The following is a 14,221-nucleotide window of genomic DNA, read 5'->3' as shown; positions in this document are numbered from 1 at the left end:
TGAGTCGGCCTCTCGCTGAGGCCCTTTTCCTTGAGCCTTCGCCGCCGGCTCTGAGCTCCTGGTACACGATGGGACTTGTAGTTCTGGCCTCCGCCAGACTCACGTTGGCTTTTCCCTTGAAGCACTGTATCTCCCGATATGCTTCATCGCACTGGTTTGCGGCAGCCGGTGCTATGGAATCCTGGGAGGGATAGTCTAAAAATAGCTAGGTATGTTCGGTCGCTGGACTACAATTCCCGGAGTGCTGAGGACAGTCGGCCTCTTTCCATAATCCTGAAATAAGGTGCTAGTTTAGAAGCCGGGAGACAACCTGAAAACATTCTTTGGGGCCGATGCAATACAGTGAGCTCAGCCGAGCGCGGGTTAAAGTAGACGCAAATCCACCCCCTAATGCAAATGCATGTTAATGAGGCTATTACTCATTCACTCAAAGGGGTCGATGCAATAAAAAGTCAGCGCCTGCAAAGGGGGGGGGGGCACAACGCTATACCCAAATTAGGGGATCGTGCTAGCAACCCCGCCGTGGAGTTTCTGCTTTTCTGTACTTTTTACCTGCACTTAGCTATTAACGCCTGCTCCAGGCAGGTGTTAATATCTGAGAGCAGAATGTGTGCCTGAGACGCACACTTTTTTTTTTTTGGCATGCAGAGGGAATGAGTAATAGCCTCATTCACATGCATTTGCACGTGATGAGCCCTATTGCATTCACTCCAAGTCTGATGTGGGTTAAATAGGTACTAATCCCCCTATTGCATTAGGGGGTGGATTAGCGCCTATTTAACCCGTGTCGGAGTGTGGGTTATACAGTGTGCCGCCTCTGTCCACATTGATAGCCTTTTCTGCTCTGGAAACTGAAGATGCTCCTCCAGCAGACAACAAGTGGATATCTGTAGAGGAAGAATCCATCCAATGCAACCGAAAACCCTTTAGTATTATCAAATCTCATATAAAAAACCCCCATAAACCTCCTGATAGGAGATTCAATCATTAGAGGAACTAATTTGGGATCTCTTTTCGAAGGCAATGATAATTAAATGCCTTACAGCATCTTCACTAGTAGAAATGCAAACTAGGTAGTTGGTACAATTATAGAATAAAGTAAAGACTCTTATCAATGTTATCCTCCATCTGGAGACCAATGACCTTGCTAGAAACTATCCAAGCAGTACAGAAATTTCCAATGTCTGGGAAGGAGATTAAACCCATGGTAGAGAATATTGTCTTTTCTGAAAAGGAAATGAAAGGATAGAATAAGCCAGATAGAAAATTTCAATACATGGCTCAAATCATGGTGTAAAAATATATATTTAGATACATTGGAGACTGGGGTCATGTATGGAGCAGTAAAAGGCTATACAATAAGGGTGGACTACATTTGACAGTAGCAGGAATGAAGGTCATAAGCGTGAAATTCCGGTCATACAACATCAGGCATTTAAACCACAGGATGGGGGTGGAAGAAGGTAGCCAATGAAGTGAGAGCAGTTGATAAAATTATTCAACTCAACTTTCCATGCTTAAGCAAAAGAGCAGAAAAGGTGACTATGAAGATCTGTAAACGAAGGGAGGAAAGCTGTAACGTTATGATCACAAATGCTCGTAGCCTGGACCTAATGGTGGAGGTGGACTTGGACATTGCCATTACAGAGACATGGTTCCAGAGTCTTATGACTAGGATATGGCCATCCCGGGCTATAACTTGTTAAGGAAGGACAGGACAGAAAAGGGGGAGGAATTATACTTTGTCAAAAACCATATCAATGAAACCAAAATGCAAGGGACGTGGGATATGGAAGAAGCATATAGGCTATCTTAAGACCATGGTTCTTCCATGTACACTGGCGTGGTCTACAGGTCTCAAACCTAAACTGAAGATCTGGATCAAGATCTGGTGAAAGAAATCCAAAAGGTGGCAAAGAAGGGAGAAGTGTTGATCCTTGGAGATTTTAATCTGCCAGCTGTGGATTTGAGTATCCCCTCTGCAGAATCTGCAAGAAGAGAGATAGTGGATTCCCTCTGCTCAAACAAATGGTATTGGAGCCCATGAGGGAAGGTGTGATACTTAACCTAGTGCTTATTAATGGGGATTATGTCTGGGCAGGTGACCACTTGAGCACCAATGATCATCAGACAGTATGGTTTGATATCGCAAATAAGATATAGAGAAGTCACGAAGACCCGAATTTTGAATTTCAAAAATACAGACTTTGACAAAACGGGTATATACCTGGAGGAAGAATTAAGAGTGGGAGAAAATGGGCAAGGAGGAACAACAGTGAGCCACATTAAAAGTAGTTATTACAAAGGCAACAAATCTGCATGTTAGAAAAGTAAACAAAAGTACAAGGAAAAAAAACCAGATCTTGTTATCAAAGGAGATGGCTGAAAAAATAACGACAAAAAAGAATAGGAAGTATAAAAGATCTCAAAAAGAGGAACACAGGGAAGAATACCTTGTGAAATTGAGGGAGACAAAAAAAGAAATCAGGAAAGCGAAAGGTCAAGCAGAAGGAAGGATTGCCAAAGGTAGAGATAGATAACAAAACATTTTTGAGATATATCAGAGAAAGAAGGAAGGTCCAAAGTGGAATGGTGAAATTGAAAGGTGACAAGGAGCAAGGTGTAAAGACAGACGAAGAAATGGCAGAAATATTAAACACATACTTCAGTTCGGTGTTCATTAAAGAAGTCCCTGGAGAGAGACTGCTGCTGGTTGACAAGATTGTAGATGGGAATGAGGTAGATATAACTCCTTTTACAGAAGAGAATGTATGGGAAGAGCGTGGAAAACTGAAAATGGACAAGGTCATGGGGCCAAATGAGGTACATCCCAGAATTCTACAGGAACGCAGAGATGTCCTGGTGGGTTCCTGAAAGACCTGTTCAATAGATCCCTGGAAATGGGAATGGTGCCATGAGATTGGAGAAGATCGGTTGTGGTCCTGCTTCACAAGAGTGGTAGCAGAGAAGAGGCTGGAAACTACAGGCAGGTTAGCCTCACCTCTGTGGTGGAAAATTAATGGAGACCGTGCTGAAAGAAAGGATAGTGAACTATCTATCATCCAGGAAATTGCTGGATCTAAGGCAGCAGGGATTCACCAGGGGAAAGTCCTGTCAGACCAATCTGATTGAATTTTTTGATTGGGTGACTAGAGAATAGGATCAAGGAAGAGCGCTTGTGTAATTTACTTAGATTTCAACAAAGCTTTTGACACAGTCCCACATAGGAGGCCTGTGAATTAAAGAGAGGCATGGGCGCCAAGGTAGTGGAGTGGATTACAAACTGGTTGACTGACAGGCAATGATGTGCAATGGTAAATGGACCCTACTCTGAAGAGAGTACTGTATTAAGTTGAATACCATAAGGATTGGTTTTGTGACCGGCTCTGTTCAATATCTTTGTGAGTGACATTGCGGAAGGGATTGAAGGTAAGGTTTGTCTATTTGCAGATGATACTGAGATCTGCAACGGAGTGTACACATCTGAAGGAGTAGAGAGAATGAAAAGTGATTTAAGAAAGCTTGAAGTGTGGTCAAAGATTTTGCGGCTGGGATTCAATACCAAGAAATGCAGAGTCTTACATTTGGGATGCGATAATCCAAAAGAGCTATGTATGATGGGGAGTGAAATATTGATATGCATGGACCAAGAGAGGGATCTTGGGATAATAGTGTCCAGCAATGTGACAAGGCGATAGCTAAAGCCAGAAGAATGCTGGGCTGCATAGAGAAAGGAATATCCAGTAAGAAAAGAGGTGATAATGCCCTTGTACAGGTTCTTGGAGTTGTCTCACTTGGAATACTGAATATAGTTCTGGAGCCCGTATCTCAAAAAGGATCTAGGATGGAGGCGATCCAGAGAAGGGAGACCAAAATGGTGTGGGGTCAGTATCGGAAGACTTATGAGGAGAAGCTGAAGGATCTGAATATGTGCACCTTGGAAGAGAGGAGGTGCAGGGGAGATAGGATACAGACCTTCATATATCTGAAAGGTTTTAATGATGCACGAACTTCAAACCTTTTCTGTTGGAAAGAAATCATTAGAACTAGGGGTCACGAATTGAAACTCCAGGGGGGACAACTCAGAACCAATGTCAGGAAATATTTCTTCATGGAGAGGGTGGTGATTAGCTGGAATTCCTTCCCAGAGGAGGTGGTTAAGACAAAACAGTGAAAAAATTCAAAGGGGCATGGGATAAACACCGTGGATCTCTAAAGGCTAGAGGATGGAAATGAAGTAAAGGATGCATGGGGGTAACTTGCTGGTGTGGCAGCCAGGACCTTCAGTCAGAGGACACAGGGCCATTAGGAGGCTGTTCTTTCCTCAGCCTGGGTGGGAGTCAGTTGACTTCTTTATTGGGCCTGACAGGAGGCTGCTCTCACTTCCTTCTCCTTTTTCTGGCCCTGTGGAGGGCTTTCTTCCTTCACCCAGATCAGAGTGAGACATTGCCAACTCCCGCTCTTCTGAGCCTGACAGGACACCAACTTTATCTCCTGCTCCCCTAGGCCTAGAAGTGATGCTGCTGATGCTCTCTTCATCTTGTAGGAAGTGGGAGAAAGGAGGTTGGGAATGCTGGGCAGGAAGAGGTGGAAGAGAGAGAGGGAGCTTGGAGGCTGCTAAGCAGGAAGGGGTGGAAAAGAATAGGTTGGAGAGCAAGGAGAGAGAAAACACAGGGAAGAGGATGTGGGGAGGTATCAGGAATTCTGGGCAGGGAAGTGAGTGAGGGGATGAATGAAAGGGACTAATTGGGGGAAGTGAGAGATGGAGCAGATGCAAGAGCTATAATGTGTCAGGGGCTGATGCAATACAGTGTGCTCAGCCGAGTGCACTGTTTAACCTCAGTTGGATGTGGGTTGTGTAGGCGCTACCTAATCCCGTTATGCAATAAGGGGATCAGCGCCTACACAATGCACGGCGAAACTAATAGCGCTTATCTCATGCAAATACATGTGGATGAGGCTATTGGCGAATCACCTGCAATGCAAAAAAATTGTGGGTCTAAAATGCACATTTTTACACTCAAAAATTAATGCCTGCCTAGAGTAGGCGTTAATTGCTGAGCACTCTTAAAAATTGTGCAGAAAAGCAGAAAATACTGCTTTTCTGTACATCCTCCTACTTAATATCGTTGCGATAGGGCTTTTGAGGGTTTCCATGCCTGTTTTTACTTTCACATTGTAATTTCTGTTTTTATTCTGTATTTGGAGAAGGTAGGTTTGTGTGTGAGACTGTCGTGAGAGATTTTACTCGCATGTATTGTAGGCATTTGTTGTGTTTTCTCAGTAGGCCATGCATAGGTGATGCACTGCTGCCTTTTCATAGGTAGGGTTATTGCTGTTTGAGTCCTTGGAGTTCGTGCTGCTATGGTATGGCAGGTTTGCGACATGTGCCGAGGTTTTGTTTCGTTTTTTCCAGGTTTTGCATTTTACAAGGTGCCTGGTAGTAGAGGTAGTTTGTGTTGGTGTTACTGAGATGATGCCAGAATTAGAATATGATTTCTGTATGGGGAAATATTCTAGTTCTGCTCTATGCCCATGGTTGGACGCGGGGAGGGAGGAGGGTGGTTCCTGAGGATGCAGAGTATGTGTTTATATTTAGCCCTGTGGCAGTCACGTGTTTAGTGTGACACATGTGAGCATTGTCAGGTGTGTCCAGACAGAAAAAAGGTTGAGAACCACTGATCTTAGATATGCCTGGAAACCAGAGTTCATTTAATCTGTGGATCACGGTGTTGAGGCCAATGTAGGCACTTCACTCATTACTACAGTACTGTGTTTAGTTTTAAGTATTTTAAATCATCTACCCCTTACCTCCCCACTTACCTCCTCCTCCCCCCCCCCCCCAAAAAAAAACAACAAAAAACAAAATGATGCTGGGAACCACCATGGCCCCACCTACCTCTTCTGTGGGGGTCCTGGTCAGTAAGGGGCAGGAGGGATACCCACTTGCCTTCTGCCCCTCAGCAGTCCTTTTCAATAAGATGCTGAGATTGGTGCTATTTCCACATCACTATAATGGGGTTTTACAAGGTTTTGGGGGTTTAAAACGGGGTGTGGCTTATATATGCATCTGCTAATAAGTGAGCATATGCCCTGCACTTTTTATTTGCCATACGTAATCTTGGTTCTGTGATTATAATTTGGCTAATTACCATTACCTTTGGTCATTATTGGGATCCAGAGGCTTGTGGACAGCGCCTTTAGTAAGGATTAGAACACTCGCTTGCATGATTTGTTTAGATTCTTTGCTATTTCTAAAGCATAATTGCATATATCTGCATATAATATATACATTTTTATTGAAAATCTATTGTTTTAAAATTATTCCTTTTTAACATTTTCTCCAACCTGTTATACATCTGAATCATTTTTTTCTTTCAATTCTGTTTACCTTTATATTTTTATTTTTCATTAGTTTTTTATTTGCGCTCTCTTTTTTTTTTCTAGTTGTTGTACACCCTCTTGCTGTGGCCTGCTTTCTTCCTCTCTAAGGTTTCACTTTGCTCTCCTCCCAAACACCAGAATTACTCATGGTGTGAGCAGGGATAGTTATCATTGGCACTGCTTGGCAGTTGCAGGGAGGATGGATGCGGTGGCCAGAGGGAGATTGCCACAAGTGGGAATCTTGCAGCAGGTGGCCTGTCTGGGGATGGGGGATAAGGAAGGCAGCCGCGATTAGGAGGGAAGGGCACTAGGAAGTGTGGTGGCCCCTTGGGAAGTCAGAGGATATCAGAGGCTGATGGTGGCTGGCACCACTAGTGTCCCTGGTTTCCTGTGGCAGAAAACTGACAAAGAAATGCAAAAAAAAACATACCCCAGAGGTCCTGGGCCTTATTTATTACTTTGATTTATTTCTTATTGAAATTCTCTTCATGTCCTTTGTGCTGATTTGTATCTTACTGAATGATTTTCTTTTATTCTCCAACCCCTTTCTTTTCTGGTACTGCTGTTAAAGAAAGAGTAGTGTTTGTGTTAGTTGTGTTTGTGGCCTGTAACTGGTAGGAATCCTCTGGTAGAATGCACGTTGAAGGTGGGTGAAGGGGCAATGGCCCCTGTACTCTGCTGAGCTCATTTTATTGTGAGTGGAGCTGCTTGGTGCACTTACTTGAGAGGTTGTTGGTAGTGGCTTACCTCTTGTGTTTTTCGCTAGGTTCAATTAACCAGCTGAGCACTAAATTTGGCATCAGTCTGTTGCTATCTGCCATGGTGACACGGGCTGCCCTTAGTCTGTTTAAGGGACCTTTTCGCCAAGCCTGCTCTGCACTGCAGGCTCAGAAGAATGATGCACTACACTACCACTATACCACTCTCCCTCCTCTCTACAAGGACAAGGGACTTGGTGGTGAGAAAAGGTTTGTGCTTATTGCTCTTTTGCTTGCACCGTTCTGAACTTTGCCAGCCTTTTTGTTTGAGGAAGTTATGGCTTTTTTAGTCAGCTTGGCTTCTGATCACGGGTGCTGAAATGTTACAGTACTGGGAAGAATGGGATGGACAATACTTTCATTTTGTTTAGCTTTGTGTTCTCAAGGTTCTAGATCTGTTTCTTCAGTGGTACTGTCTGCATATCACTTGAATTAATAGGAAGCAGTGTCTGGCGATCACTAGAAGTGGTAGAGATTTTGTATGTTTGTTAGACATTCTTCATGTAACACTAAACATTTTCAAGGCAATGTTGCCATCTGTTAGTGATAATTATACTTTCCTGGCGTGTAGCCAGATGGACTCAGAACGAATGGGGATAGTATCCGTGTGCTAGCAGTTGGAGACGGATGTGACATCAGCACGGGGTATATATATCCCCACAGGAAGCGTAGCAACTCAGTAATTTCCGTCTCCAAAGCAGTTTGGAGAGCCTGCACGCTAGCTGAGCGTGTTTTCCAAATCTACTTTTTCTACTTAGTAAAACTTCTATATCATCGAGCCCCGCACTCCTGCGGTGATACCCTAAGGTCCCTCCCCCAGTAGAGTTTCCCGGGGTGATTTCCGTGATCCCCCGGAGGTGTAAGTCCTCGGTCCGGCCGAATCGCGGCAGGGACACAGCCCCCGGGCGAGGTTCGGGTGAGGCTTTCGAGGCGCCTCAGTCCCGGCGTGGACGAGGCAGTGGGTGCATATCCTCAAACGCGGCGGTGAAGGTACTTGCCCTCTCCCCCCGCAGCCGGAGACCGCCCGGGTTCCAGCCGGGAAGCTCCGAGGATCAGGTAAGGCGTACATTTCTTATTTCTGGTCTCCGAGGAGCAGAGGATCGGCGGCGTGGCATGCCGTGGAGGGCGCCATTTTGGGGCCTTGTTCAGGTATTGAGCGCCCGTAATAGGCGCGGCTCTATTCCTCCTTGTGCGTATATTGACTTATTGCTGTGAGCATATGCCACCGAGCGTGTATTACTAACCGCCTGTTGCTGAGAGCATATTGAATGCCACTGAGCGTGTATTGCTAACCGCCTGTTGCTGAGAGCATATTGAATGCCATTGAGCGTATATTGCTAAACGCTTATTGCTGAGAGCCTATGGAATGCCATTGAGCGTGTATTGCTAACCGCATATTGCTGAGCGCTTATTGAAAGCCTTTAAGCGTGTATTGTTGGCGGCATATTGCTGAGAGCATATTGCATACAATTGTGCTGTTTTCATGACCGCCTAGTGCTGAGAACCTATTATTATTATTGTGCGCCTGTTGTATTAAGCGCATATTGCTGCCGCATATTATTATTCTTGTGCGCCCGTTGTATTAAGCGCCTATTGCTGCCGCATATTATTATTATTCGCCGTTATATTAAACATATATTATTGCCGCTTCTCTTTCAATGGAACAGAACACATCAGCGTCTTCAGTGGCGGCGCCGCCTGCATCAGGCATTAAAGCCCTTGGCCTCTGCTCTGCATGCCAGCTTAGAGCCACGCACAGTGAAGAGCCAGACTCCCTATGTGCCCAATGTGAGGAGGCCGTGGGACCCTCGAGCCAGGCCCAGTCTCAGCGACGGTTTGCTGACAGTTCCCCAGGGGCTACCCCGGATTTAGCGGGCAGTCTCGACCAATCGGGAATCCCGGGGGATCTTGTACCCCGGCGATTAGAGGCTGCTTCCATTTCCTGGGTGGATCTCTTTAAGGGGATTCATGCCTTTGTACAGATGCAAACGGCTTCCCGTCCGGTTCCTGCGGTGGCTGCGACTGCGGTGGCTGCTGCGGCTGCCGCTGCGGTGGCGGCTCCTGCGGATCCTGTTCCTGGACCCTCACGCCCTTATCGTGAGTGGGACCTCCCACCGCTGGACAGTCCAGATCAATCGGACCAGGAGGTTTCACCGGACTAGTCCGAACTCCCGGTCGAGGGGGAGCTTCCCCCAGGGATTGAGCCATATAGAACCATGAGGCGGTTCTTCCCCAAGGAGGATCTCTCCGACCTGGTGTCTCAGTGTCTGGAAGAGTTGGATATTACAGGTCCCAGCGCTACGGTACCCTCTGCGCAGAACCCCCTGCTGGAAGGGCTTCGTCCTACAGCCCGCCATTTTCCATTCTTGCAGGCAGCACAACAACTGATAGATTTAGAATGGGCGGCACCAGCGGCTTCCTTTAAAGGGGGCCAGGCCCTGACGGGCATGTACCCATTGGCACCGGCTATCCAGGACCTGCTGGCGTGCCCTCAGGTGGATGCCTTGATTAGCGCTGTGGTCAAGCGCACTACCATTCCAGTTGAAGGGGGGACGGCCCTCAAGGAGCCTCATGACCGGCGACTGGACGCCATTCTGAAACAGACCTTTGAGGTGGCAGCTCTATCTTTGCGGATCGCGACCTGCTGCACAGTGGTGACGCGTGCCTGTTTGTCACAGGTTAGGAACAACGCTCCAGCAGCAGACATGGAGTCAGCTCTTTCATTCCTCACGAATGCTGCATCAGACCTGGTCCGGACAACAGCTAAGGGGATTTCATCCTCCGTAGCCGCCAGGAGGCAGCTCTGGATCTGGAGATGGTCAGCTGATGCGCCTTCAAAGACATGCCTCACCAGATTGCCCTTTAAGGGCTCTTTCCTATTTGGCAGCGACCTTGATAAACTGGCCAGTACATGGGGGTGCCTCTCCAGTGCCTAGACTGCCGGAAGATCGGTTCAGAAGGGGCCAGCGCGCCTTTCCAAGGCCCTCCAGGAGCAGGAGTTCACAGCGCTTTCTTCCTTACAGGGGTCGCTACCAGGCACCACGTCCTCAGGCCAGGAATCAGTCCTTTCAGACCAAGCAGCGCAAGAGGGGAGCAGGCCCGGGCTCGGGTCCCGGCCGCGCCTCTCAATGAGAATCCGCCGATTCATCTGGGCAACGGAGCCATAGGGGGCAGGTTAACCCTCTTCAACCCCAGATGGGTCGAGATCACGTCGGACCAGTGGGTCCTCGCCATTATCCGGGAGGGATATTATCTGGACTTTCATCATCTCCCTCCGGACAAGTTTGTGGAATCTTCATGTCCCATACACAAGACGGCAGCATTGGAAGCTACCCTGGCGAGGCTCCTGTCCTTGAAAGCCATCATCCCAGTACCTGCCTGGGAAGTGAATTCTGGACACTATTCCATTTATTTCCTGGTACCCAAGAAAGGGGGCACCTTTCGGCCTGTGCTGGATCTCAAGTCAGTCAATCGATAGTTACGGGTACCGAGGTTTCGCATGGAGACTCTGCGCTCTGTCAAGGCTGCAGTACAGCCAGGAGAATTTCTCACGGCATTAGACCTGTCAGAGGCATACCTGCATATCCCGATCCATCCGGATCATCAGCGCTACCTACGCTTCAAGGTTCTAGGACACTACTTCCAGTTTCGGGCTCTGCCCTTCGGGTTGGCCACGTCACCATGGACATTCACCAAGGTGGTCGTAGTGGTAGCAGCGGCACTCAGGCGGGAAGGAATTCTGGTCCATCCCTACTTAGACGACTGGCTGATCAGGGCGAAATCTCGAGGAGAGCCTTCGGACAACCGACAGAGTGATCGCCCTTCTGGAAAGCTTGGGCTGGGTAATCAACCTCAGCAAGAGCTGCCTACAGCCTTCCCAGTCTCTGGAATACCTGGGAGTACAGTTCGACACCTGGGCGGACACGGTCAGTCTCACTTCCAAGAGACAGTTGAAACTTCAGCGTATCCAGTATTTGATGGGAGCTAGTCGGCCCATAGCCTGGGATTATCTGCAGGTTCTTGGTCTCATGGCATCCACCCTGGAAGTGGTGCCTTGGGTGAGGGCCCATATGAGATCTCTACAACACTCCCTGCTCTCTCGCTGGAGCCCCCGTCTACGGAACTATTCCACGCACCTGCATCTGCCAGCCAGAGTGCGGACCCAGTTGCGGTGGTGGTTGCAGTCCAACCACATGAGCAGGGGGTCGAAGATGTCTTCACCCATGTGGACTTTGCTCACCACAGATGCCAGCCTGAGCAGCTGGGGAGCACACTGTGAAGAACTCACCGCACAAGGGCGGTGGAACAGAGAAGAGTCAGCGTGGAACATCAACTGTCTAGAGGCCCGGGCAGTCCGATTGGCATGCCTTCGATTTGCTCACAGACTGAAGAACAGAGCAGTCAGAGTGATGTCTGACAACGCCACCACGGTGGCATACATCAACCGTCAGGGCGGAACCAGAAGCCGACAAGTATCTCTGGAGATCGCCCCACTGATGGCTTGGGCAGAGGCGAATCTTCAGGACATCTCCGCCGTCCACATTGCTGGGAAGGACAATACCACAGCAGGCTTCCTCAGCAGAGAAAGCCTAAATCCGGGAGAGTGGCAGCTGTCACCCACAGCCTTCCAGATGATTGTGGATCACTGGGGGATTCCGGACATGGATTTACTGGCGGACAAGTCCAGTGCTCAAGTACCCAGATACTTCAGCTGCAAGCGCGACCCGTTCTCACACGGAATCGATGCCCTGGTCCAGCCATGGCCTCCAGGAACTCTGCTATACGCCTTTCCTCCGTGGCCTCTGCTGGGGGCCATCATCCACAAGATTCAGAAACACCAGGGCCTAGTTCTTCTAGTGGCACCAGACTGGCCAAGAAGACCCTGGTACGCAGACATGAGAAGACTACTGGCAGGGGATCCTCTTCCCCTGCCTACTCTCCGGGACCTTCTACGTCAAGGTCCCATCCTCCACGAGGATCCAGCTCAATTCTCTCTTACGGTCTGGCCATTGAGAGGGCTAGACTGAAGAAAAAAGGTTACTCTGAGCCCGTGATTGATACACTCCTCCGAGCTCGTAAGTTTTCCACGTCCCTCACCTACGTAAGGATCTGGAGAGTATTTGAGGCATGGTGCGACACTCACGGCACCAGTCCACATGCGACCACAATCCCTATTGTGTTGGATTTCCTGCAGGATGGACTTCGGAAGGGTCTCTCCCTCAGCTCCATCAAAGTTCAGGTGGCTGCGCTGTCTTGCTATGGTCCCAGGAGGGATGGCAAGACCATCGCCAAGCACCCAGATGTTTCTCGCTTCCTGCAAGGAGTCAAGCATATTCGTCCGCCACTAAAGTGGCCTGTGCCCTTATGGAACCTCAATCTTGTTTTGGATTTCCTCACGGGATCCACCTTCAGACCCCTTCGGGGACACTGTCTCCGTTCTCTAACCTTGAAGATGGTGTTCCTATTGGCGGTATGTTCGGCACGCCGCATCTCAGAGCTACAAGCACTGTCCTGCCGTGATCCCTTTCTCAGAATCACTCCTGAGGCTATCCATCTTTGTACGGTTCCCTCCTTTCTACCTAAAGTGGTTTCACAGTTTCATCTTAACCAAACCATATCCTTGCCTACCACGGCGGGTTTGAAGAAGTCTGAAGAAGGGCGTTTATTACGCCATCTCGACATTGGCAGATTGCTGCCCAGATATCTGGAAGTGACACAAGAACTACGAAAGACGGACCATCTGTTCGTCCTGCACAGCGGGAGGAAGCAAGGTGAAGCGGCCTCACGGCCCACCATCGCCCGCTGGATTAAAGAAGTTAGAGCAGCTTACGTAGAGGCTGGGAAGTCTCCGCCTCTACAGGTCAAGGCTCATTCTACCAGAGCACAAGCGGCATCCTGGGCGGAATCCAGGATGCTGTCGCCTGCAGAAATATGTAAAGCGGCGACATGGTCCTCCCTCCATACCTTTTCCAGGTTCTACTGTCTGGATGTCCAGGCTAGGGAGGACTCGGCATTTGCGAGGGCGGTACTATATGGTCCTCAGGCAGCCTCCCACCCAGGCTGGGAGTAAAGCTTTGTACATCCCATTCGTTCTGAGTCCATCTGGCTACATGCCAGGAAATGTTGAGATTACTACCTGATAATCTCCTTTTCCTTAATGTAGACAGATGGACTCAGCATCCCGCCCAGCTGCCTGTGTTACATGGGTTTCACCGATTCAAGGTAAGCCATGTCATCTATTTCCATAAGAGCGTACACTCTACCAGGTGTCAACGCCTTCCGGTTGTGAATGCTGGCGGTCTCCAGCTACTATCAATCGGTCAGGGGAATCCTGTTTTCACTTTTCACTGAGCGTCAGTACACATATCCATAACAGCTTTTGCAAGGAAGATTACTGAGTTGCTACGCTTCCTGTGGGGATATATATACCCCGTGCTGACGTCAGATCAGTCTCCAACTGCTAGCACGTGGATACTATCCCCATTCGTTCTGAGTCCATCTGTCTACACTAAGGAAAAGGAGATTATCAGGTAGTAATCTCAACATTTTTGCTTGCACAGTTTAATTTTGCATAGTTCTAGGTACATGCTTCTTGTACACTTCTGTTCTTTCAGCGAGTTTCTAGGTGTCTTCAGTGTAAAGAAAATAGAGACAATCTTGGTTTAACTGTAATCTCACCTAGAGCATGTCTGTGAATAGGCATGTAACAAATATGATTTCATGTTAATCTCTCTGTGAAAGCGCAGCACGTCAGTGTCTTGACTGGATCAGTGGGTAGCGGGCCCTCTGAGCCAGCACTAACTCAAACACCATGGGGTACTGGGTAAGTGCTGGCTCAGGGGACCTTCTTCCCTCTAATACCATGCTGGGGCACTGGGTCCATGCTGGCTCAGAGGGAAGAGTGCCCCCTAACACCATATTGGGGTAGTGCTGGCTTAGAGGAAAGAATGTTTTCTGGAATAATACAGGGACTGCTTCCCCTCTTGGGAGTAGTATAGCAGCCTCTGTATATGTCTAGTAATGCCATAGAGCAGTAGTAATAGTGATTCTATAGAGTAATATAGTATTTATTTATTTAA

The 14,221-nt window shown here is 48.2% G+C and overlaps 1 protein-coding gene across 2 annotated transcripts in view; it reads left to right on the top strand.

Annotated features, from left to right (window-relative positions):
• Positions 1–14,221, top strand: part of KARS (lysyl-tRNA synthetase) — a 58,124-nt gene that overhangs the window by 234 nt on the left and 43,669 nt on the right. Inside the window, exon 2 of one of the 2 annotated variants that reach the window (XM_029608246.1) lies at positions 7,151–7,352. The exons of the other annotated variant lie outside the window; for it this stretch is intronic. Coding sequence (XP_029464106.1) covers positions 7,204–7,352 — 149 coding nt within the window. The 5' untranslated portion in view covers positions 7,151–7,203. The remainder of the gene's footprint in view (positions 1–7,150; positions 7,353–14,221) is intronic. 2 annotated transcript variants of the gene reach the window in all.

This window comes from Rhinatrema bivittatum, chromosome 7, assembly GCF_901001135.1.
Source record: "Rhinatrema bivittatum chromosome 7, aRhiBiv1.1, whole genome shotgun sequence".
Lineage (NCBI taxonomy): Eukaryota > Metazoa > Chordata > Amphibia > Gymnophiona > Rhinatrematidae > Rhinatrema > Rhinatrema bivittatum.
Note: the sequence above shows the minus strand (reverse complement) of the source record. Positions and strands in the feature narration are given on the sequence as shown.